The 24227-nt window shown below is 38.4% G+C and overlaps 1 protein-coding gene across 1 annotated transcript; it reads right to left on the bottom strand.

Moving 5' to 3' along the window:
• Positions 1–652: 652 nt before the first annotated feature.
• On the bottom strand, positions 653–23759 carry LOC121304411 (sodium channel protein type 10 subunit alpha-like). The gene is made up of 17 exons (XM_041235924.1): positions 23751–23759; positions 23109–23232; positions 21411–21658; positions 20945–21130; positions 19595–19762; positions 18767–18949; positions 16659–16875; positions 15484–15599; positions 12200–12529; positions 11318–11491; positions 10483–10599; positions 9690–9962; positions 8944–8997; positions 8396–8533; positions 7607–7720; positions 5064–5334; positions 653–2493 (listed from the first exon to the last, which is right to left on the bottom strand). Exons 1-17 carry the CDS (start codon positions 23757–23759, stop codon positions 1559–1561), a joined length of 3657 nt encoding a protein of 1218 aa, XP_041091858.1. The 3' UTR covers positions 653–1558.
• Between the last annotated feature and the right edge of the window lie 468 nt (positions 23760–24227).

The following is a 24227-nucleotide window of genomic DNA, read 5'->3' as shown; positions in this document are numbered from 1 at the left end:
GATTGTAACAAACAATGTTTCTGCTTCCCAACATCCTCCTTTCTATTTATCCATATATACTGAGCATCAAAAGAAACGTATCACTTATATTTGAGCATCATTTGGATGAAATACACTAGATGTGATAAAAAATAATGACAAACTCTGTTTTAGAGCAGGTGCAGTGACTTGTTATTGTGCTGATTAACAATTGGCATCACAAAGATGCTGCAAAATGATCTGTCGATCTTGGGCAGGTGTTGTGACTCTTGGTCTCCCAGTTCATTAACAGAATGTCTCTGGTTATACCATCTCGCTATGTTTGAAATTGATAACTGTGAGCACCTAAGATGGCGAGCCACAGTACGCTGCCCCAGTCCAGCCTCCAACATGTCGACTGCACAAAGGAGCTGCTCTCTTGACAGACGTGGCATATTGCTGTTTTTTTTTTCCTATGATTTTCTTTATTGCTTTTATTCAAGCTTGCAATTCAACAGCTGAAATCACTCCATATCCAGGGTCCAATCAACTGTGTCACTAATTAGGTGATTAAGTGCATATGCTTCAGTCATAGTCACTCAAGGGTATCATGGTCAAGGATGATTGATCGAGTGATTAAAAAGAAACCAAAAATATTTCGTCAATGTCCATCATTTATGTACCTTATTTCTTTTAAAACATAAATGTGTTACCATAGTGATGAGTTTCTTTTGATGCTTGGTATACTTGGAATATTAATGAATCAATCACTGCCACGATGTAAGTATGTCATCTGTTAGCCCCAAAAAGATGAATCTGTGCTTTACAATATTACATTAACAAGTCCTTTAGTCCATACAGTTTCATACAGCTGATTTAAAATTTTACAATAATCAAACATTACAGTACAAACACATTATAATTTGTCACAAGTGAGTACCATAAACATTAGTTTGTTGCAAACTGTTCGAGTGAGTTTATGGTGATGAAACATGTACAGGTTTATGATTAGGCTGTTCCAGTAAGTCTATGGTGAAACATGTACAGGTTTATTATTAGGCTGTTCCAGTGAGTCTATGGTGATGAAACATGTACAGGTTTATGATTAGGCTGTTCCAGTAAGTCTATGGTGAAACATGTACAGGTTTATTATTAGGCTGTTCCAGTGAGTCTATGGTGAAACATGTACAGGTTTATTATTAGGCTGTTCCAGTGAGTCTATGGTGATGAAACATGTACAGGTTTATGATTAGGCTGTTCCAGTAAGTCTATGGTGAAACACGTACAGGTTTATGATTAGGCTGTTCCAGTGAGTCTATGGTGATGAAACATGTACAGGTTTATGATTAGGCTGTTCCAGTGAGTCTATGATGAAACATGTAAGGTTTATGATTAGGGTTGTACAGTTAGAAATGTGATGGAACATGACCCCCCCAAAAGATATATACTTCAGTAATTCCTCACTTCATTATTGCATATTTCACCCTCATTTGCTGGATCAAAAAGCCTGTTATTCATAGTCGTGGCTAAAAATGAAATCAGAGATTGGTTTGGTGAATTCCAAGCTCCTTAAATTTCTCTAGAAGGAGGACTGAGACTTCTAGTCCTTGCGCTTGTGGTCTGTGAGGAGTTTCCGACGCATTTTCCACTTCCGGAACGCTCTCTGGATCGTCATGGCAGCCTTGACTTCCTTGCGTATCATCAGCGTGGTGGTGCTGGTTTGTATGTTGTTGCGGATCGGGAACCTCTTCAGTGTCCTTGTGGTTATTTGCATTTGCAGTTTCCTCAAAGGGTCTGTTTCTTCCACTCTGCCCACGATCACACAGCTGATCCCTCTCAGTATATCTAGGCAGTGCAGCTTGTTCTCGCTGGTTATGGGAAGGTTTAAGGCTGCAATCTTGACCGCGTTTGGTTTTGGTATTCTCAGAGGAGACTTAAGACTATCGAGAAAGTCTGGCAGCTGTTCCAAACTGATAAACTCTGTGGCAGACGGGTCATAGTTACTCCACTCCTCGTAAAACATGTCGATGTGGTCATCTGTGACTCCTTCCAGCTCTTGTTCCTGGGCTTCAGTAAAGTTTTCTAGAATAACAGCTACATACATGTTGACGATGACGATGAAAGTGACCAATATGTAGGAGGACATGTACAGAATGCACACAAACGCTGGCTGGGTGCCACTACTCATGATTTGCTGGAGAACATCATTCCAGCCAGCTGCCGTGGTTAGTCTAAACAACAGCAACATGCTATTTGCGAAGGTTTCAAAGTTCACAATTTCATTGATGGATCCTGATCTGGGCAGGTCTTGAAACAATGTCATTCCCAGAATGGAGTAAATGAACATGACCAGGAGGAGAAGGACGCCGATGTTAAACAGGGCAGGGATGGACATGATCAGTGTGAACAGCAACCTCCGTATTCCTTTGAGAGACCTCACAAGTCTCAGCAGCCGTCCCAGCCGTGCCACTCTGAACACACGCAGAATAGTGGGGGAAAAGGAGATGTTTTCTGCTGCCTTCTCCAATAAGTTTCCTAAAATTCAAAGAGTAGAAAAATAAATAAAATGACATGCAATTTCACTATGCCCAGAGCTACAAGGCTAGACTTGGTAGTCACTATTTCTCTGAGCAAAAATGATGAACATATATCTGAACCAGTAGTTCTGTAAGAAATGGTTAACATGTGGGGTTCCATGCTGCACTGGCTATAGAGTTAATGATCATCTGCTCAGAGACACCAAAACATTTAGCAGGCAAGTGCTTTGAATATGCCACAAGGACATTGCACTGCAATGAGTTGTGAAGCCAGAGCCAACAGCCTGCAGGTACAGTATCTGTTCCGTTTCAATCCACAGTGGATGTAAGGTTGAGGTTGTGTGAATAACAAATATCACAGTAATTGGGATTCTGTTGAAAAAGATATTGTAATAACAATTCTAGTAAAAGGAAAGGTAACGGAATTGGTTCTAAACACCTGAATCCAGTATTTTTTTCAGGCTAATTGTGGTCCTCTACATTGTACATTTTCAAATTATTTTTAATAAAATAATTTTTAATGTCTTTAGCAGTTCTGGGGTTGATCCCCATATCTAAATCCATGTCATTTTAACCCTGGTTATATCAGCTTTGCTGGTGTCTATACACACATCTGCCATGCTGCTTCTCAGTGTTTTCTTGTTTGCATGTTTTTGATCATATGAATCTGTCTCTCTTTTCATCTGCAGGACTCATCAAATAATCAAGAGATTTTCTTTAAATTTGCACAGTATAATTCCATTTATTTCCCAAATATTATCCTAAAGTATGAAAAAAACACGAGGAATATGTTACAGGGTCAATAAAATACATTGTATCTGACATGTGATTACAGAGTGTTTTCTTTCATATTTTTTATTACATAGGATTTCAGTCTGAAAGTAGTTTAGGCTCAATGAAATGTAAAAGGATCTAATGTGTGGGGAGGAGATTCCTACAACATGAATGGAGAGATTATGGTTTGCCATACTGTTAGTGGGTTTCTGCGGAATGTTTGAATAACATTTTTCATAAATCCATGTTCTAAAATCCACAACGTCAAAGGAATGAACACAGATTAGGATCTATATTTCAGAATATTTAGTGGGATTTAGCGGGATTTTCTAAATGACAGCAAAGCAAAAGCAATCAGTGCCTCTGGGGATTCCCTCAGCCACCTACAACCTCAACTATTTCAATTAACAAATCATCAATTCATCTTTATTTTATATAGCTGTGGATTTGGATTCCCACAGCAGCCTACAGCCTGTCATTGAAACATGTATTGATCATTTCAATGTTGGGTATCATACCAGCAAAGTGTTAGCAGTTGTCTCAATGTTGCTTTCTTCAGTGAAACTCTTTAACAATCCATTCTAATCACTCTGTGGCTTGTACTGTAAGTGCACAATCATTACCAGCACGATGACCACAGCGCTACTGTATGTTACTACAGTGTCTGTGCTTAGGAATGCAAGGGTGTTTAACAGCTATACCACGCAAGTTTGTAATGTTAACCTTGTATTATTCTATTGCTTTTGCATTTTATTTGGATTGTCTATTAGTTAAATATTCACATTTCCACATTCTTTGAACAGTCATTGTGAATACAGTTTTTGAGACGTGCACGACTGTATAATGGTGTTATAATAAAGCACCCAGCTTATTAAAAGATCTCCACCTTAATTCAGAGTTCACTTGCAATGCTTCGTTCAGGCTTGCTGTAAACCAAAATTTTGCGGCATGATAAAGAGCTCTCTGCAGCAATTATTGCCTTCTGGTGACACCTAGTGGAGGAGGGGGGATTGACAAGCTGCTTCTCAGACAATGAGCGCAGTGAGAGCTGGAGCTAGTTGTTTCACTGAGGCACTCTCGCAAACACCAGTACCAGGATGAAAGACATTCTAAAGGCACCCCTAAAAATATGTATTATTAAACAGATACTATATATCACATGAGCCTAACATTTATTTTTCTATTCTGTTTGGATCATATAAAAGTACACTTTCCTGGTATATTTCTTCAGTTAACAAACAGAAATACGTTGAAGAGACTCGTGTTCGGGGCTTGATTTGCACAACATCGGTACAGAAAGACTTTTATTGGGTAAACAGTGGCATGTTTGGATCAATTCAATTTACATCCATGACTTTTCATGTTCATTTTGCTCTAACTTCACACAAACACACACACACACACACACACACACACAACATATTTTCTTATTCTAAGAGTGTTTTTAGAATGCCTTGTAATTGAACAGATATCTAACACACTGCTGCAAATGGCTTCCAGCTCTGTATTTACAATGACTTAAGTATCTTTCTTGAACACATTTGAAATCAACAAAACAATGGGATGGTTACTGTTAGAGAAAGTGTGACTTCTGTTATTCCATCTGCGAGAAATTATTTCAAACATGTGTCTCAATCATAACAAAACGATAATAATGGCTTGCTAACATTTTGGATAGACCAGACAATATCATAGCTTTTATCTCAACGTCTGTCCTGCAAATACACTGTACGTTTTAGATGATTGAGTATTACTTTAAACACGTCACATTGATATATTTAAAATGATGCTTACCTACAATGGATACTGTGACCACTAAAATATCAAAGACATTCCAGGGGCGAGTAAAGTAATACAGTCGCAGTCCCAGGAGCTTGATGACAGCTTCAGCAGTAAACAAAGACGTGAATACCAGGCTCACCATATCCTGGGCTTGAACAAAACTGTCAGATTGCCCATAATGCTCACTTGTCATAAGAAACATGTTTAAAACTATCAAAATAATCGTCAGTGGTTCGAAGTATTTATGATGCACCACTTTGTAAAAAAATAATAAAACGACATTCTGAAAAAGACAAACAAACAAAAAACATACCAGAGTTAGTTCAGATAAAATAAATCTATGTAACTTTTAACACTCCCTTATTACGATACACAGAAGTAATAAAAATGTTGTTTACAAGTAATACAACAACGTACACTATCAGCATGTGACCTGTAGATTCTAGTAATACAGCAATGTGCTCTATTAGCATGTGACCTGTAGATTCTAGTAATACAGCAATGTGCTCTATTAGCATGTGACCTGTAGATTCTAGTAATACAGCAATGTGCTCTATTAGCATGTGACCTGTAGATTCTAGTAATACAGCAATGTGCTCTATTAACACGCGACCTGTAGATTCTAGTAATACAGCAATGTGCTCTATTAACACGCGACCTGCAGATTCTAGTAATACAGCAATGTGCTCTATTAACACGTGACCTGTAGATTCTAGTAATACAGCAATGTGCTCTATTAGCATGTGACCTGTAGATTCTAGTAATACAGCAATGTGCTCTATTAGCATGTGACCTGTAGATTCTAGTAATACAGCAATGTGCTCTATTAGCATGTGACCTGTAGATTCTAGTAATACAGCAATGTGCTCTATTAGCATGTGACCTGTAGATTCTAGTAATACAGCAATGTGCTCTATTAACACGCGACCTGTAGATTCTAGTAATACAGCAATGTGCTCTATTAACACGCGACCTGTAGATTCTAGTAATACAGCAATGTGCTCTATTAGCACGTGACCTGTAGATTCTAGTAATACAGCAATGTGCTCTATTAGCATGTGACCTGTAGATTCTAGTAATACAGCAATGTGCTCTATTAGCATGTGACCTGTAGATTCTAGTAATACAGCAATGTGCTCTATTAACACTGTAGATTCTAGTAATACAGCAATGTGCTCTATTAGCATGTGACCTGTAGATTCTAGTAATACAGCAATGTGCTCTATTAGCATGTGACCTGTAGATTCTAGTAATACAGCAATGTGCTCTATTAGCATGTGACCTGTAGATTCTAGTAATACAGCAATGTGCTCTATTAGCATGTGACCTGTAGATTCTAGTAATACAGCAATGTGCTCTATTAGCATGTGACCTGTAGATTCTAGTAATACAGCAATGTGCTCTATTAGCATGTGACCTGTAGATTCTAGTAATACAGCAATATGCTCTATTAACACGTGACCTGTAGATTCTAGTAATACAGCAATGTGCTCTATTAACACGTGACCTGTAGATTCTAGTAATACAGCAATGTGCTCTATTAGCATGTGACCTGTAGATTCTAGTAATACAGCAATGTGCTCTATTAGCATGTGACCTGTAGATTCTAGTAATACAGCAATGTGCTCTATTAGCATGTGACCTGTAGATTAGAGTCCTGCATCGGGTCTTGTACACGCAGGTGACTCGCAAAAGCAGGTCGCGTTCAGGTCGGAATGTGAACTTTTTCACTGTTTGCGGTTCGAGTAAAAAAAAAACCCAAAACAACAACAACAAAAAAAAATTTCAGGTCTGAATTTGAATAATCAAAAATGTGTTCTGTCCTTTCGGCGTACTCGTCTGTAACCATTTCCCAAACAATGTAGTGGAAGGTAAATGTACCAGTATTTCCTACACTAAAGCAGGAGGCGATTAGGGAGGAGTCAGCTGACTGAACGGTGTTGTTCTTGATTGTTTGATACGTCGCAAGATCTTTTTTCATCACGAGCAGGGTTTATATCATGCAGTGGATAATAGTTTGAGAGGTAAATCAGAAGTGTAGAATTCTTTTGGAATCATTGCGAATGAAAATAATAAACATTTGACTGGATTCGTTGCTTGTAAATCCTGTCATTGTATTTTTGTAAACGACAGCCACAAAACTGGTACATCATCAGTGCACAGGTGTAGCTCCCTTTCAGCTGGTGGCATGAAAGGAATAGACAGGTATTTTATAGTAAAGTAGCAATAGTTAATATGTTACAATGTTAAAATATATGCAGACCACTAGAGAAAGCTACCACGCTGTATAGTCTATTGTGTAAACTCAATCCATGGAGAATGGTAGAGATATCTGTGTGTGAATGTGAGAGTCAGTTGACACAGGCAGTAGGTAACGGACAAACACCTACGGGTTTGGGTCGGATTGCAGGTCTCACACAGGACTCTGCTGTAGATTCTAGTAATACACCAATGTGCTCTATTATCATGTGACCTGTAAATTCTAGTAATACTTTCTGTACTCTACTTTCTGTCTATTTGTAAGGAAACAGAAGGGCGGAAGAAATGCAGCTTACTTTTGGACAAGGGATCATTTTGGTTGGTCTAATTTTAGAAACCCGTTTTAAGGCTCCATACAAGTGTCTCTGATCTTCTGTCAAAAGCATGACCAAGGCACCTTCCTTCCTGGACTGCAAGACAGAGAACAAGGACAAAATCAGGAAAGTGCATCCAAACAGGAAAATAGGAATTTCAACCTCCTCCGCAGACAACGAACTGCACCAAATAAACCACATATTTAAAGAAGGTGTTGATTCTTTTTACTTTGAAGAAAAATCAGCCATAAATGCCTGATCTCTGAAGAGTCAATAGACACTATTCCATGGCTCTTAATACCATGCTGTTTAAACTGTTAGAGAAAAACTTTGTGTGCCCAGAGTTAGGGAAATCAAGTCTCTTATTGAGTGCATTTCTGTCTTTAAAGATATGTAAAATGATAAAGTGGGTCTTACTTTAATCATTTAAGTGACATCAGTGCTGATCTGCAAACGTTTAGATCGATTGAATAGAGCCCACTTAAATAATACAAGTGTCATATTCTATGTACAGTTTGCACACGCAGATAAAAGTAATAAACTCTAACCTGACGCTGACTGAGTTACACAAATCAAAGTGTCTGTTTGCTCTGGTAACTGAGCCAGCTCTCTTAGCAAAGCAGAAAACTTGCTGCTGGTCTCGTCAGTCGCTATCTCGGTATCCTGCTCAGTACACCAGTGTTGCTGCCCTGCAGACTTTAGCCTGTAGTCTGTAATGATCCATATTGGACTGAAAAAATTTTAAAATGACCACACAAAAAAAGTGCTTACCCTTTTATGCACTGTATTGAAGTTATCAATAATTACGCCAATGAACAAATTTAGTGTGAAAAATGTCCCCACAACAATAAAGGCAACAAAATACAAAAGACTGTAGGTGTTTGCATCAGTGTCAGGCTGTAGGTCGATCTGTGGGAAAAATATTTCATTAATAATAACAGGATATTGTAATGCATGCTACAAAATATGTTATTGACATAAACATTTCATCAGCAATAAACTGCTTTTATTTGTTAAGAATCATCAACATCTTCAATAACATTTTTATAGATATTGTTTATATAAATAGATCCTTAAACTAAAGTGTGATCCATTTTAAAATAGTTTTTAAATGCAAGGGGCACTGCACCCTTTAAACAAAGAGGTTATTTGTTGCCCTGCTGTACAACAACATACATGCACTATACAACAAAGCAACCCAGGGTTCTGTCAGTAGAGACGAGGGTCAAGAGTGAGGCCTCCAAATGCACCCCTGGGGCTTGCCCAGGATACTGCGCTCTAACGACTGCACAAAAGGGTGGGGCAGCTTGTTTACTTACCCCTCTTGCATCAGCAGCACTGGCCATAATTTCAATCCAGCCTTCAAATGTTGACTGTTACGAAAAACATACTGTAAACTTCAACAAACTACTAAAATAGCAGACATACATACTTGTGTGAAATGCTAAAACAGTGATGAGGGGACAGAGCAGATTGCCCAAACAGCGGTGTAGAAGAATCTATTGCCATGTTTCATTCTCATCATTGTTACAATGTAACATGCCAATAGATTCCTCTACACCGCTGTGTGGGGAATCCACCCTGTTCCCTCATCATTCTCACAATTGCTCCCTATAGGGTCATTTCTCTACCACACACACTTCAGCTAAATTGCATCGTGGAACTGAAACATGAAGCCAATTCATTTTTGGGTTAATGAGACACTTTCTTTAACTTAAATTAATTTAGACTAAAAAACACCCTGGCTATATCTCTGCTTTTGTGACTTTATCTTTAATTAAAGTGGAACTTCTGTAAAATGGAATTTCATCCATAATAAACTTTATATACAGTATGGAATATACAAAAGAGCTGTGAAAAGCTACACATGAACTACACCATGTGAACACTGTACCATTAGACCTGTAATAACCTGCAGTAAGCTATACATACTTGTTGCATTATACCTGTAGTTTACCACAAAGCTGGACCCAAACGTAGCACCATGTATGCTGGCCTTAAGAAAACAACAGAATGTGTAAACAAATTGAAATATAGCTAAAATCAAACTGCATGTATTACTTACTACTTGCAAGAGAGCCAAATAGGCGGCCATGATGTTGTCAAAGTGAATGGCTTCGTTCTTCCACTCATAGCCCTTGTTTTCATTTGCTTTGCAATCTGAATAGTTGTTCACAATATCAATAGGCAGCCTGATTCCATTACTGTCCACACACTGGAAGAATTTCCCCCCGTAGATCTGAACTCCTATAATGCCAAATATAAGCCAGAACACCAAGCAGACCAGCATGACATTTGAGATGGAGGGTATTGAGCTAATCAAGGCATTTACAACCAGCTGAAAGACAAAGAAACGACAGGCACCACACCAGCGTGAATATTAACCACAGGTCCTAATGTATGTGATGGAGAATCCACAAGTATAGTCAACTTTCATTTGCCATGCAAGTTGCCTCATACCAGCATATTGAAAAGATATATATCAAGTTCATAATGCAACCTGGCAAAGTGTTTCCAATACGCATGTCTATCAATCAATCAATCAAAACTTTTAATTATCATTGAGTCATTGAGAACAAATTCTCATTTACAAAGACGAGCTGGCAAGATGCTCACAACACCACAGCAAACACAATATATAAGGGTTAAAAACACATAATCAGTAGAAAATTAGCTGCTACAGATGTCAGTCAGCAATGAATCAACCCTACGGCTAAAGGGATGTCAAACCAGACTTTTGAATTAGATCCAGAATCTATGTCATATACACACAGCTCAATAAATACAAGTAAATCACATATATTAATTTGCGTTAGTGTGGTATCAAAAAATAAGTGCGGTATCAAAGCAATACCTACCCTCATTCCTTCCCAACGAGAAATGGCTCTCAAGGGTCTCAAAGCGCGAAGAGTTCGGAAGGATCTCAGGGATCGGAGGGATTTGATGCTGCTGCTCAGCACACCCAGCCAACCAATCTAAGGGGAAAGAAACACAGATAGCAAATCTGAGACAATCTGCATAGCGAAAAACAACAGAAAACTAACAATGTTACTGCAGCTGTTATTATTTTCACACAACTGGACTTTGCAGAAAAAGGTGGGGCGAACATTTACACTGGTGCAAACGAAATGCAAATTGGACCCAAATGCATGGATTTATTACAAATTCCTAAATGATTTCATTGAACTGGGACCTTATTCTGTTTTACAAGCTCTTTTTTGACTTACTATATCTGTGATTTTAAATGAGTTAGCCAAAGTGTATTATCTGTGTCTAAAGATGGACAAACACTAGAAGTATGGCAGATTGCAGGTTCCAGATGTAAACAAAGCATGCTGCTGTGATGGTATGGTGTCAGCTGGAGTCCAGATGTTCAGTGTTGCACTTTTATTTTGGATGGGAATTATAACGTTCCCACTAATGCTTTTTACCCTAGATATGACTATTTGTTTTTGTGACTGTAGGGTCTATTAAAATGGAACAACCGTAAACTGGAATTGTATCACTTTCGCTGGGATTCCAGATGCTGATCTCCTGTCCTAACACAACATAGCACAGGTTCATGTCCGGCTCAGGAAACATCACAAAAGAACAATGCAGCATTGCCTTTATTTTATCATGGCACATTGCACTGACACTGAATAGTGTTTCATATATTTACATATCTGGACTACAAGGAGTAACCTCACCTACCACAACCAGAAAAAAGTCCAGCAATGTCCACACATTGGTGAAGTAACCGGTCACCCCGAGGCCTGTTATTTTCAGCACCATTTCCAAGTTGAAGAAGGCCAGGTAGAAGTGGTCCAGGTAACGCAGCACTTCCTGAATATTGGGGTTCTTCTTGGTGTATTTGTCATCCACTGTCTACAATAGCAGGGGTGGTAATTATTACACTCATAGACAGAGTGATTCATTCACAACACATCCAATAAAATAATAAAACATTATCAAACTGAACTGCGTCACTGGCCTGACAAACATGGCGCTTCTTTGATTCCAGCCAGCTAGCACTTATCCAGACTGCTGGTTGGGATGTCTGCACAACACATCCTAATTGTGCCCTATAATTCAGTAGTGTACACATTTATTAGAACACCTCAAGATTTGTCATTTATATGCTTTATATAACTACCTGCATGAAAACCTCAGGAAGTAAGAATTTCAATTTCAACTCAGTAATCAGTGACATAGAAACAACAGGCCCTCGTGTGTGAAAATGTTGACCACTTTGTGCTTTAATTAGGCATCTTAAACAACTTCTAAAACATCTAAAACAACATCAACTTCTAAAACAACTTCTAAAACATTTGTGGCTATGTGTTCCCTTTCTCTTACTATTTTAAATTAATTGCACGTGTGGCCTAATAAAGTCAATTAGACAGTCACTAGATTTTCAGTTCTAGTGGTTTGATTTCATATGCACAACAAATCAAAAATACAGAAGCAATGAGGTGTAGTAATAAATGTCTGCTGCACTGATTATTTATTACGTATATTAAATGTTGTTTTGTTTGCACTGCTACACACGTAGCTGCACTGCGCCCTGGTGCAGCATGTGCCTGCAGTCCTCACCAGTGTTACTGTGCTCACGAGAATGATGAACAGGACGATCCCTTCAAACACAGAGTGCTTGACCAGTTTGAAGACCGAGTGCCTTAGAGGGGTGAAGATGTGCCATGACTCACAGCAGGAGCACAGCTTGCAGCAGAGGGGTGGTACACATGGCTGCATCACGCTGTTCTCCTGCTCCACCTCCAGCTGTTCCACTTCTGCATTTTGCTTTTTCTCCTCTGTCACCGTGTGCTCCACGGGCTGCTTTTTACTTTTCTCTTTACTTTTCCTGCTCACTGAATGGACCTGTTCTATTTCAGGTTCTACTTGAACTTCCTCCACTGTCTCCAGCTGATAACCAGAAAAAAAGAGGTGATTTACTTGCCCGCACACAGACAGCGTATACACTAGAGTTTTGTAGTTTATACATAGTTTTATACAACATTATAAAAGAACAGTATATATAAGCAAAGAAGCACATAGTTTTATACAACATTATAAAAGAACATTATTATATATATACACACACACACACACACACACACACACACACACACACACACACACACACACACACACACACACACACACACACTGAGTGTACAAAACATTAGGAACACCTTCTCTTTCCATGAAATAGACTGATGAGGTGAATCCAGGTGAAAGCTATGATCCCTTATTGATGTAACCTGTTAAATCCACTTCAATCAGTGTAGATGAAGGGGAGACAGGTTAAAGAAAGATTTTTAAGCCTTGACACAATTGAGACATGGATTGTGTATGTGTGCCATTCAGAGGGTAAATGGGCAAGACAAAAGATTTAAGTGCCTTTGAACGGGGTGGTAGTAGGTGCCAGGTTTGAGTGTGTCAAGAACTGCAACACTGCTTGGTTTTTCACACTCAACAGTTTCCCATGTGTATCAAGGATGGTCCACCACCCAAAGGACATCCAGCCAACAGCAGGCCAGTGGTCAAAAATGGTTCATTGATGAAAGAGGCCAAAGGAGGCTGACATGAATTGTGCAGAGCAAGACGGGCTACAGTTAGTCAACTGACAGTCCAATACAACATTGGTGCCGAAAGACCCATAAAAGAATGCACTGACAAAAACGGAGTATGGCTGCCGATGACCTAACAGAGTTCCACTTCTTTCAGCAAAACACAAGAAACTGCGGTTGCAGTGGGCTAAGAACAACAACACTGGACACTGGAGGATTGGAAAAATTTGCCTGGTCTGATGAATCCTGGTTCCTGCTGTTTCATGGTGATGGGAGGACTAGGGTATGGAGAAAACCACGAGTACATGCATCCATCATGCCGCGTGTCAACATTGTAGGCTGGTGGTGGTGTGATGGTGTGGGGTGTGTTTTCATGGCACACATGGGGCCCCTTGATAAAAGTGGAGCAACGTTTGAATGCCACAGGATATCTGAACATCATTGCCAATCAGGTGCATCTCTTCATGGCAGCAGTGTATCCATCTGCTAATGTATTTTTTTCAGCAGGATAATGCCACATGCCACAAGGCTAGAATTGTCCAGGAATGGTTCCACGAACATGACAGTGAATTCAGCTTATTGCAGTGGCCTGCCCAATCACCAGATCTCAATCCAATTGAGCATCTGTGTGGGAGGAGAGGGAATGAGCTATTCGGAGTAGAGATCCACTACCAGCCAACTTGACACAACTGTGGGAAGCACTGGAGTCAACACGGGCCAGCATCCCTGTGGAACGCTTTCGACACCTTGTAGAGTCCATGTCCCCACGAATTAAGGCTGTTCTGAGGGCAAAAGGGGGTGCAACTCAATATTAGGAAGGTGTTCCTAATGTTTCTAATGTTTTGTACACTCAGTGTGTGTGTCGATAATGGCAAAGTTTATTAAATTTCGGGAATTTTAAACTAAATGTTGCACCAATCTTCCTATCTTGGCATTTAAATTACAGGAAGCCACTAAGATCGCTACTTTGAATACCCGACACTAATACCCGGCACTAAGGTTCAAATTTATCTCCTCAAGTGCAGCGCGAAACTAATTAATTCTCTTCCAGTTCGTTTTCATAATTGAAAGATGTCTGACAGAACTGATAACACAGTGGGAAGAAGTGCTCCTGAGCAGACAATTGTTACACCACCGAGTATGAAAAGCAAATACTGGCGTCATTTTGGATTTTGGACGATTGGAGGACAGATTGAAAATAAAAAAAAAAAAAAAGTTGTATGTAAATTATGCAACCGCGAACTCCCCTACAATTCAAATACAACGAACATGAGAAGCTTTTTGGAAAAACACCACCTCCTCGAGTGCAGCGAAATACACGGTAAGGAGGAGGGATTAGAAACGACTTTGACAGCAGGAAACATTGTAAATAAAAAGCGAGCAGCCCTGATACAGAACAAATCGACAGGCTTGTGTTCTTTGCAAGCAAGGTTTAAAACACGCACGTTTGAATGGACACTGGATTGGATATACATAGTTTTTGTTTCTTTTTGGACTGTTACAATTCTGTGAGCTAGTTGGACATTTCCTAAGGACAACAGACTGTAAGTAACTTACTGTGCATTAACTTTTTTTTCTTAAAAAAATATTTTATAAATATTTTTTTTCATTTGGAAGTTTATATTTTGTGTACCTGGGTAACCCTATAAACACACACCTGTTATAACGCATTTTTATTTTAGTTTGACTTTTGACCTTCATCCGGTGTTGCTATCACCCGCCGCGGGGGGAGGGGTGCGAAGATATTAAAGCATTGTAAGAGTATAATATAGAGGTGTCTTATTTTGCATTGTAAGTAAAACAAAAGTAATTCTAAATATCGATTTTTTAATCGATCGATTTGATATTGTGGGCTCATTGATTTCAGTTTTCGGGTTAACCTGACAGCCCTATTGCTCTAGCAATAACTAGGAGGGCAGATTGCGAACACAAAGAGATAGCAATCTCCTGTTATAGAATATGTGCTAGATTCCAAGTACACTAGAGGCATCATCTACGTATACAGCAACTGTTATATGACAAGTACTTTGAAATTTCTATTTTTAAGGGTCTGTTTTTTTAATGAAAATAAGACAGTTGCATAAAGTTTTCACTCCCAGCAACAGGGTTTTAAACTCAATTTGAACTCAGTTGCAGTTTTCATTTTCGGGTTTTATGTTACCAGGGAGAATTAACATCTTTAAGCCCAAAGAATAAATGAAGCCATTGTGATTATTATTATTATTATTATTATTATTATTATTATTATTATTATTATTATTATTATTATTATTATTATTATTATTCAGGTTTGCTGGTATACCTTACCACCATAACTGCAGATCCATTTTCATATTTTCGGCACTGTGCACTGACAGTGGGGATCTCTTCATGTGATGACGGAGGGCATTTCTTTTTCTTCTGTTTAACATCAGAGACACAGTCTAAAAAGGAAAGACGCCCGAATACAATCCAACCAGCTTCACTTTAAATATGAGCAGCATAATATACAGCAGTGTGCACATTTATTAAAACACCTCAAGATGTGTTGTTTATATGCTTTGTATACCTGCCTGCATTGAAAACATCATGGTGTGAACATTTCAACTTCCAGTCAATAATCCGTACTATAGAAAAAATAGGAACTTGTATGTGAAAATGTTAGACCACTTTGTGCTTTTAAATTAGGCATCTTAAACAACTTCTAAGAAGTCTCATGCATTTTCCAATTTGTGGCTACATGTGCCTTTTCTCTTACTATTTGAAATTAATTTCAGGTCAACTAAATTAGACAATCACTAATTTGCATATTTTGACCAGTTTCAGAGATTTTCAGTTACAGTGGTTTGATTTCACATGCACAACAAATCAAAACTACAGAAGCAATGGGGTGTTCTAATACATGTGCACACTGCTGAACTACAGAAGCAATGGGGTGTTTTAATACATGTGCACACTGCTGAACTACAGAAGCAATGGGGTGTTCTAATACATGTGCACACTGCTGAACTACAGAAGCAATGGGGTGTTCTAATACATGTGCACACTGCTGAACTACAGAAGCAATGGGGTGTTGTAATACATGTGCACACTGCTGAACTACAGAAGCAATGGGGTGTTCTAATACATGTGCACACTGCTGAACTACAGAAGCAATGGGGTGTTTTAATACATGTGCACACTGCTGAACTGCAGAAGCAATAGGGTGTTCTAATACATGTGCACACTGCTGAACTACAGAAGCAATAGGGTGTTCTAATACATATGCACACTGCTGAACTACAGAAGCAAGGGGGTGTTCTAATACATGTGCACACTGCTGAACTACAGAAGCAATGGGGTGTTTTAATACATGTGCACACTACTGTATATTTCTTTATTTAATCACTGCAAAAACAAAAATGTCAATGTAGAGTCGTAATAAAACATTCTGATGTAGGTTTTAAATGTATGAAAACCCCATGGGCAATAATTCCAAAGCATTCCCCAACAGTGCTACTTACCTTCCTTGCTATTTGGGGTCGTTGAACTTCCAGACAGTTGGCTGTCTTGGGGACTAGGTTCGACACTTGCAGCAGAAGGATCTTGCTTATTTCGCATTTTCACCACAGACATGAAGTTTTGGATTTTTGACTTCATGGCAACAGAATCTGATGTATCTGTTGTGAAGATATCTCCGGCAAAGAAGTTAAGAAGGAGAGCCAAGAAAAGATTCAACACCTAAAAATATAAAAGAATAGGTTCATCATCTAGAAATGGTAAAGAACAGGTTCAGCACAGAGACATATAAAAGAATAGATTCAGCATCTAGAAATATAAAAGAATAGTTTCAGCATCTAGAAATATAAAAGAACAGGTTCAACACAGAGACATATAAAATAATAGATTCAGCATCTAGAAATATAAAAGAACAAGCTCAGCACAGAGACATATAAAAGAATAGGTTCATCATCTAGAAATGTAGAAGAACAGGTTCAGCACAGAGACATATAAAAAAATAGGTTCAGCATCTAGAAATATAAAAGAACAGATTCAGCATCTAGGCATTTAAAAGAACAGGTTCAGCACAGAGACATATACAAGAATAGATTCAGAATCTAATAATATAAAAGAACAGGTTCAGCACAGAGACATATAAAGTGACAGATTCAGCATCTAGAAATCTATAAGAACAGGTTCAACACAGAGACATATAAAAGAATAGATTCAGCATCAAGAAATATAAAAGAACAGGTTCAGCACAGTGAAATATAAAAGGATAGATTCAGCATCTAGAACTATAAAAGAACAGGTTCCGCACAGAGACATATAAAGGAATAGATTCAGCATCTAAAATATAAAAGAATAGGTCCAGCATCTAGAAATATAAAAGAACAGGTTCAACACAAAGACATATAAAAGAATAGATTCAGCATCTAGAAATATAAAAGAACAGGTTCAGCACAGGGACATATAAAAGAATAGATTCAGCATCTACAAATATAAAAGAATAGGTTCAACACGGAGATATATAAAATGGTGGTAAAGAAGCACATGAACGTATTGAAGAGCTTCAAACAGACCCTCAGAAAAGTGGATAGAATTAAAGGCAGTCTTAAAAGGAAGATATTCAATCATTCAAATACATCTGTAATAAGAAGATGATGTTATTTTTTTCCTAAATTGTCCACTTAAATTTTGGCCTTTTTTGAGTGGGAAAGTGTACAATTTTCAATTTTTCTAGTTGTACAGTATATACAGTATATACATTAACTCAATATTGATATTTATCACTCATTCAAATAAATAAATATTTGTTTAGCCTGTCTTACAAGCAAAACAACCCTGGGTTTCGCAACTTGTACAAAGGTTACCTGAAGAGCAAAAATGTCTAAATACATGTCGTTGGTACAATAATATGTCAATAGATAACCCAGATAAATCATATTGTTAGGAACATTAGCGTCAAGGCAGGGTAAAAAAAAAAACACCTGTGGTAAAGATGGAAACGATTGTCTACTTGACTGTTAAGACCAGACCATGGAGTTTTTGCAGCTCTGGATAGGAGAATACAGCGAAGGAGTGTTTGCATTTGTGGATAGGAGAATACAGCGATGGAGTGTTTGCATTTGTGGATAGGAGAATACAGCGATGGAGTGTTTGCATTTGTGGATAGGAGAATACAGCGATGGAGTGTTTGCATTTGTGTATAGGAGAATACAGCGATGGAGTGTTTGCTTTTGTGTATAGGAGAATACAGCGATGGAGTGTTTGCATTTGTGGATAGGAGAATACAGCGATGGAGTGTTTGCATTTGTGGATAGGAGAATACAGCGATGGAGTGTTTGCATTTGTGGATAGGAGAATACAGCGATGGAGTGTTTGCATTTGTGTATAGGAGAATACAGCGATGGAGTGTTTGCATTTGTGTATAGGAGAATACAGCGATGGAGTGTTTGCATTTGTGGATAGGAGAATACAGCGATGGAGTGTTTGCATTTGTGGATAGGAGAATACAGCGATGGAGTGTTTGCATTTGTGTATAGGAGAATACAGCGATGGAGTGTTTGCATTTGTGTATAGGAGAATACAGCGATGGAGTGTTCGCAGTTGTGGATAGCAGTATACTCACCAGGAAGTTGCCTGCTATGTATGTCATGAAGAACAGCGGGATGCAGAAGTACATTTTGGAACAGCGCATACAGTCGTACAGAGGCTCCACCCACTCTCCACAGAGAATCCGGAACACCATCAGAAAGGAAGAGTAGAAATAAATGAAGTTCCATCGGGGGACTTGCTGGTCCGGGAAGGCTTCCTATATCATAGTTAAACACAACATACAAGGAAATCAGTTGCAAGTACAGCAGTGTGCACATCTACTAGAACACCTCAAGATCTGTCATTTATACCCTTTTATACCCCCCCTGCATGAAAACCGCAGGGTGGGAGAATTTACATTGTCAGGTCACTAATCAGCGATATGGAAACAATAGGCAGTATTGCAGTCTCACATTACATCAACACAAGCAATGCATTACTATTGTATTAACAGTATTTTCGAAGAAGAGCAGGGATATCAAGTGTCATGGATAAATTACGATCCATACAATCCCAGCCTGGTTATCTGAACCCTGCAGCAATGGAAGAGATTCACCGCATAGTAGAGAAACAGTGCAGTCAGATCCCTTTCTCTTAGCAAAGCAATAACCAAGGGATCTGTATTTGTCACTTATTATCCAGATATAAAAACAGCTGTGTTGGGCTGGGGGGGTCTTTCAGACGGCAGATTCAGTGACAGCAGCAATCTTTCAGACAGCTCTGTAGCAAAGCTGTTTCAGAGTATTCCAATATGGGACTGTTAGCAGCAGGTCTGTCAGCTGCTGTGCCCTCCTTGCTGGAAAGCAATGCCACAGGGACCCTGAAGTTATGGGAACACCTGACATCGTAAAAACGTACATACCTTATTTAAATAGTCATGGCCTACAAGCTGCATCCCAATCACGGCAAATATGTAAATCACGATGACCACTATCAGGGTTAAGTTGCCCATTTCCTTCAGGGACCCAAAAATCACTGTGATGAGGACATTAAGAGTTTTCCAACTTTTTGCCAGTTTGAAGACTCTGAGCTGTAAGAACATAAAACAAAAATGAAATGTGAATTAAGCAGTATCTATCTGCAGTAACATTTATCAAACCCATTTATTCTATCATTTGCAACTTATATAATAGTATGCTGATAATGACAAACTGCAGGTTTTAATGTCAATTAGCAGGTCGCTATCTGCTTGACCTCTGATATTATCAGACACAGAATTGTTCCTGACCACAGACTCTAGCTGTTCACTGTTTATACTTTTTATTGAATAACTTCCTCTACTTTCGCACTCAGATCTAAGTGAAATGTTATTACTTGTTACATGGCACAATACTTAGCAATACATTTTTTTCATTGTACAAATATAGCACTTGAAAGACAGAACAGCATTTAAACAAAAGTTACATGAGTTTATTATTATTAAATATGAATTAGTTTACCAGACACTTTTATACAAAGCGACAAGGAATCGAACTATGTATCACAAGTGCTGCTGCAGAATCACTTACAATAGGACCTTGGTTTTATGTCTCATCTGAAAGACGGAGCACAAGGAGGTTAAGTGACTTGCTCAGGGTCACACACAGTGAGTCAGTGGCTGGGCTAGGACTGGGAACCTCCAGGTAACAAGCCCCTTTCTTTAACCACTGGACCACTAAGCCTCCTTTTAACTGGATTATGTAAAAATACACCATTATTATCATGTTTCAAACTGGCCATTTTTATTAAAGTTGGAACAAATGTATATTGTTACTATCAGATATACTGTGTGTTATATTTATTATTGTGATAATATGTGTAATACTTTTTAAGCCATAAGACATACCATTCTGAAAGACCTCATGATGGACAGATCAAATAAGACATGCCATTCTAAAAGACCTCATGGTGGACAGATCAAATAAGACATTCCATTCTGAAAGACCTCATGATGGACAGATCAAATAAGACATACTATTCTGAAAGACCTCACGATGGACAGATCAAATAAGACATGCCATTCTGAAAGACCTCATGATGGACAGATCAAATAAGACATGCCATTCTGAAAGACCTCATGGTGGACAGATCAAATAAGACATACTATTCTGAAAGACCTCATGATGGACAGATCAAATAAGACATGCCATTCTGAAAGACCTTAAGATGGACAGATGAAATAAGATATACTATTCTGAAAGACCTCATGATGGACAAATCAGATAAGACATACCATTCTGAAAGACCTCATGATGGACAGATCGAAGGATTTAACATTAGCTGCAGTGAGTCCCCAGTCCAAGAAGCTCAGTAAAACAATAATGAAGTCAAATGCATTCCAGCCATTGCTCAAGTATGGGACTGGGTTCAGAGCGAAAATTTTCAAAAAAGCTTCCACAGTAAAAATCACGGTCAGAACCTGTATCACAAAAATAAATCAAAATGATAAAGTGCTGCAGGGTCCGTCATGGTGCTTCAGAGACCTTGAATTATATAGTATCTGTTTTTAAACAAGGGATAGACAATAATTGACAGATTACAGTATTGATTACAAAACAATAAAACAATGTATTAATGTTGAACTGCTGCAGAGACCTTTAGTTATATAGTATCTGCTTTTAAACAAGGCATAGCCAGTAACTAACAGATTACAACATTGATTACAAAATGACATAACAATGTAATAGTGTTAAACGCACCGTGTTGCCCTTGTCCAGGTCCTCTGAATAAGAGGCTCCATGGTGATCAATGGCTAATATGAGCGTGTTGGTGAAGATACAAGCTGTGATGACCAACTCACACATGGAATGGGAAACGATTTTCAACATGAATTGCTGCACCTTTAGATAAGGTAAGCAGCAAGTCCACGAACAAAACATTTCAGTGAACCTCTGTTTAAACAAAGGCCACTTTTTAGTCGACGTTGGTTTTCCTTCTTCTTCCTCTTCTGAAACAACAAAATGGCACACTTTTACCAGTACAGTGGCGGCTGGTGGCCAGACTCTTTGGGTGTTCAGACCTCAGATGCAGGTGAGGGGGTGGGATCCAGGGTAGCAGCCTCAGTGGTAGAAGCATTGTCCAGTGGATATGTTTCTTGTTGGAAATTATACAAAAAGTTCTGGCCTCTGCGATGTCATTTCATGGCCAATTGTCTTTTTCAATTGATAACATTTAATAACATTTGATAGCATTTAATCGTTCAGTTTTCATACATTTAAAAAAATATATAAAAAGTGAGATATTGAAATAAGACACATATATTAAACACCTTTAATGCACTTAAATTTAAATGTGTATTTATTTAAATTTAAGTTGTCCCTGATTCTAAATCAACCCCAAGTTCAAAAGACCGAGAACAAGCAAAAATAAGACCTTAAATGGAAGTCACAATTAAGGTCAAAGGAAAAAAAAAACAAAACTTGTCATTTCTTTTTCAGGAACCAGCAGATAATTTACAGACCTAAAAGACTGATCAGCTACAAACAAATAGTAAAAAAAAAAACAGTAATTAAAAGAAACACTAATAAAAAATAAAAAAAGCCTGACTCTGCTATAAAAAGATTTTAAAAAAAATGAGTGTAGCGTGCACAGCGGTATCGGCGCTATACCTTACGACTAATATGCTAATGAGATATGCTAATGAGAAAATTGGTCTCTAAGGACATGTTATTGTAACGTCATGATGAGAGATTTTTTTTTTTTACAGTAAGTTAAGTTTAAGCATCACAAGATGAAATATTGTTATGTTAAACACTATTTTTGGCACGATAAAGAAGACGGTCTCATAAATTACAAACTAGATAATCAAACAAACAATCGATCGTCTGAGTATACTGTTGCAATATTGCAAAATGTATCAAGGCTTGGCATAAATACTGTTGGAGATGAATCCGTGCAGTTCACCAGATTAGAGAGCTATAGAACACCAATGTTTAGGTAAATGAAATGGATCTCTGTACCAAGTACGTGGAAATGATGAGTGTATATCTAGTATATGAAGCATGTATATCTAGTATATGATGAGTGTATATCTAGTATATGAAGCATGTATATCTAGTATATGAAGAGTGTATATCTGGTATATGAAGCGTGTATATCTAGTATATGAAGGGTGTATATCTTGTATATGAAGCGTGTATATCTAATATATGAAGAGTGTATATGTAGTATATGAAGCGTGTATATCTAGTATATGAAGCATGTATATCTAGTATATGAAGAGTACATATCTAGTATATGAATCGTGTATATTTAGTATATATCTGTCTGCAAATACATTTAAAGCACTAGGAAGGGACCTGTTTTAATGATTGAAAGATTGGCAGTATGGCATTTCATCAGTTTCAGTTTAGATAACTGGGTCAAAGTGTGCTCACAGATTTCACCATAATGGGTACCTGTACTTAATTGTGAAGGATCAGATGTCCATGATAGAATGGATTCCATTGAAAAACCTTTGGACATATGCTGTCCGTACAGACGAAACTTCTCTTTTGGGCTCAGTCTGCTGATTCTCTTTTTCTGAAAAGAATAAAGAAGTAAAAAGAAGTTGGGCTGTGATCTACACAAGCTTCGTCTCCTTATACCCTCTAACATAGCAAGCACCAGCATCAGAAAAAACAAAGAGATTCAATCACTCCTCATACCCTCTAACACAACAAACACTAGCATCAGAATAAAGAAAATAATATCAATCCCTCCTCAAACTCTCTAACACAGCAAGCAACAGCATCAGAAAAAAGAGCAGCAATCACTCCTCATACCCTCTAACACAGCAAGCACCAGCATCGGAACAAAGAAAAGAGCATCAATCACTCCTCATATCCTCTAACAGCAAGCACCAGCATCAGAACAAAGAGCATCAACATCTCCTCATACCCTCTAACACAGCAAGCAACAGCATCAGAAAAAAGAGCAGCAATCACTTCTCATACCCTATAACACAGCAAGAACCATCATCAGACCAAACAAAGAGCATCAATCACGCCTCATACCCAAAAACACAGCAAGCACCAGCATCAGAACAAAGAGCATCAAACACTCCTCATACCGTCTAACACAGCAAGCAACAGCATCAAAACAAATAGCATCAATAACTCCTCATACCCTCTAACACAGCAAGCACCAGCATCAGAACAAAGAGCTTCAATATCTCCTCATACCCTCTAACACAGCAAGCACCAGCATCAGAACAAAGAGCATCAATCACTCCTCATACCCTCTAACACAGCAAGCACCAGCATCAGAACAAACAAAGAGCATCAATCACTCCTCATACCCTCTAACACAGCAAGCACCAGCATCAGAACAAAGAAAAGCATCAATATCTCCTCATACCCTCTAACACAGCAAGCAGCATCAGCATCAGAACAAAGAGCATCAATATCTCCTCATACCCTCTAACACAGCAAGCACCAGCATCAGAACAAAGAGCATCAATATCTCCTCATACCCTCTAACACAGCAAGCACCAGCATCAGAACAAAGAGCATCAATATCTCCTCATACCCTCTAAC

The sequence above is a fragment of the Polyodon spathula genome, chromosome 1, assembly GCF_017654505.1.
Source record: "Polyodon spathula isolate WHYD16114869_AA chromosome 1, ASM1765450v1, whole genome shotgun sequence".
Classification (NCBI taxonomy): Eukaryota; Metazoa; Chordata; class Actinopteri; order Acipenseriformes; family Polyodontidae; genus Polyodon; species Polyodon spathula.
This window is presented reverse-complemented; position numbering and strand designations above follow the sequence as displayed.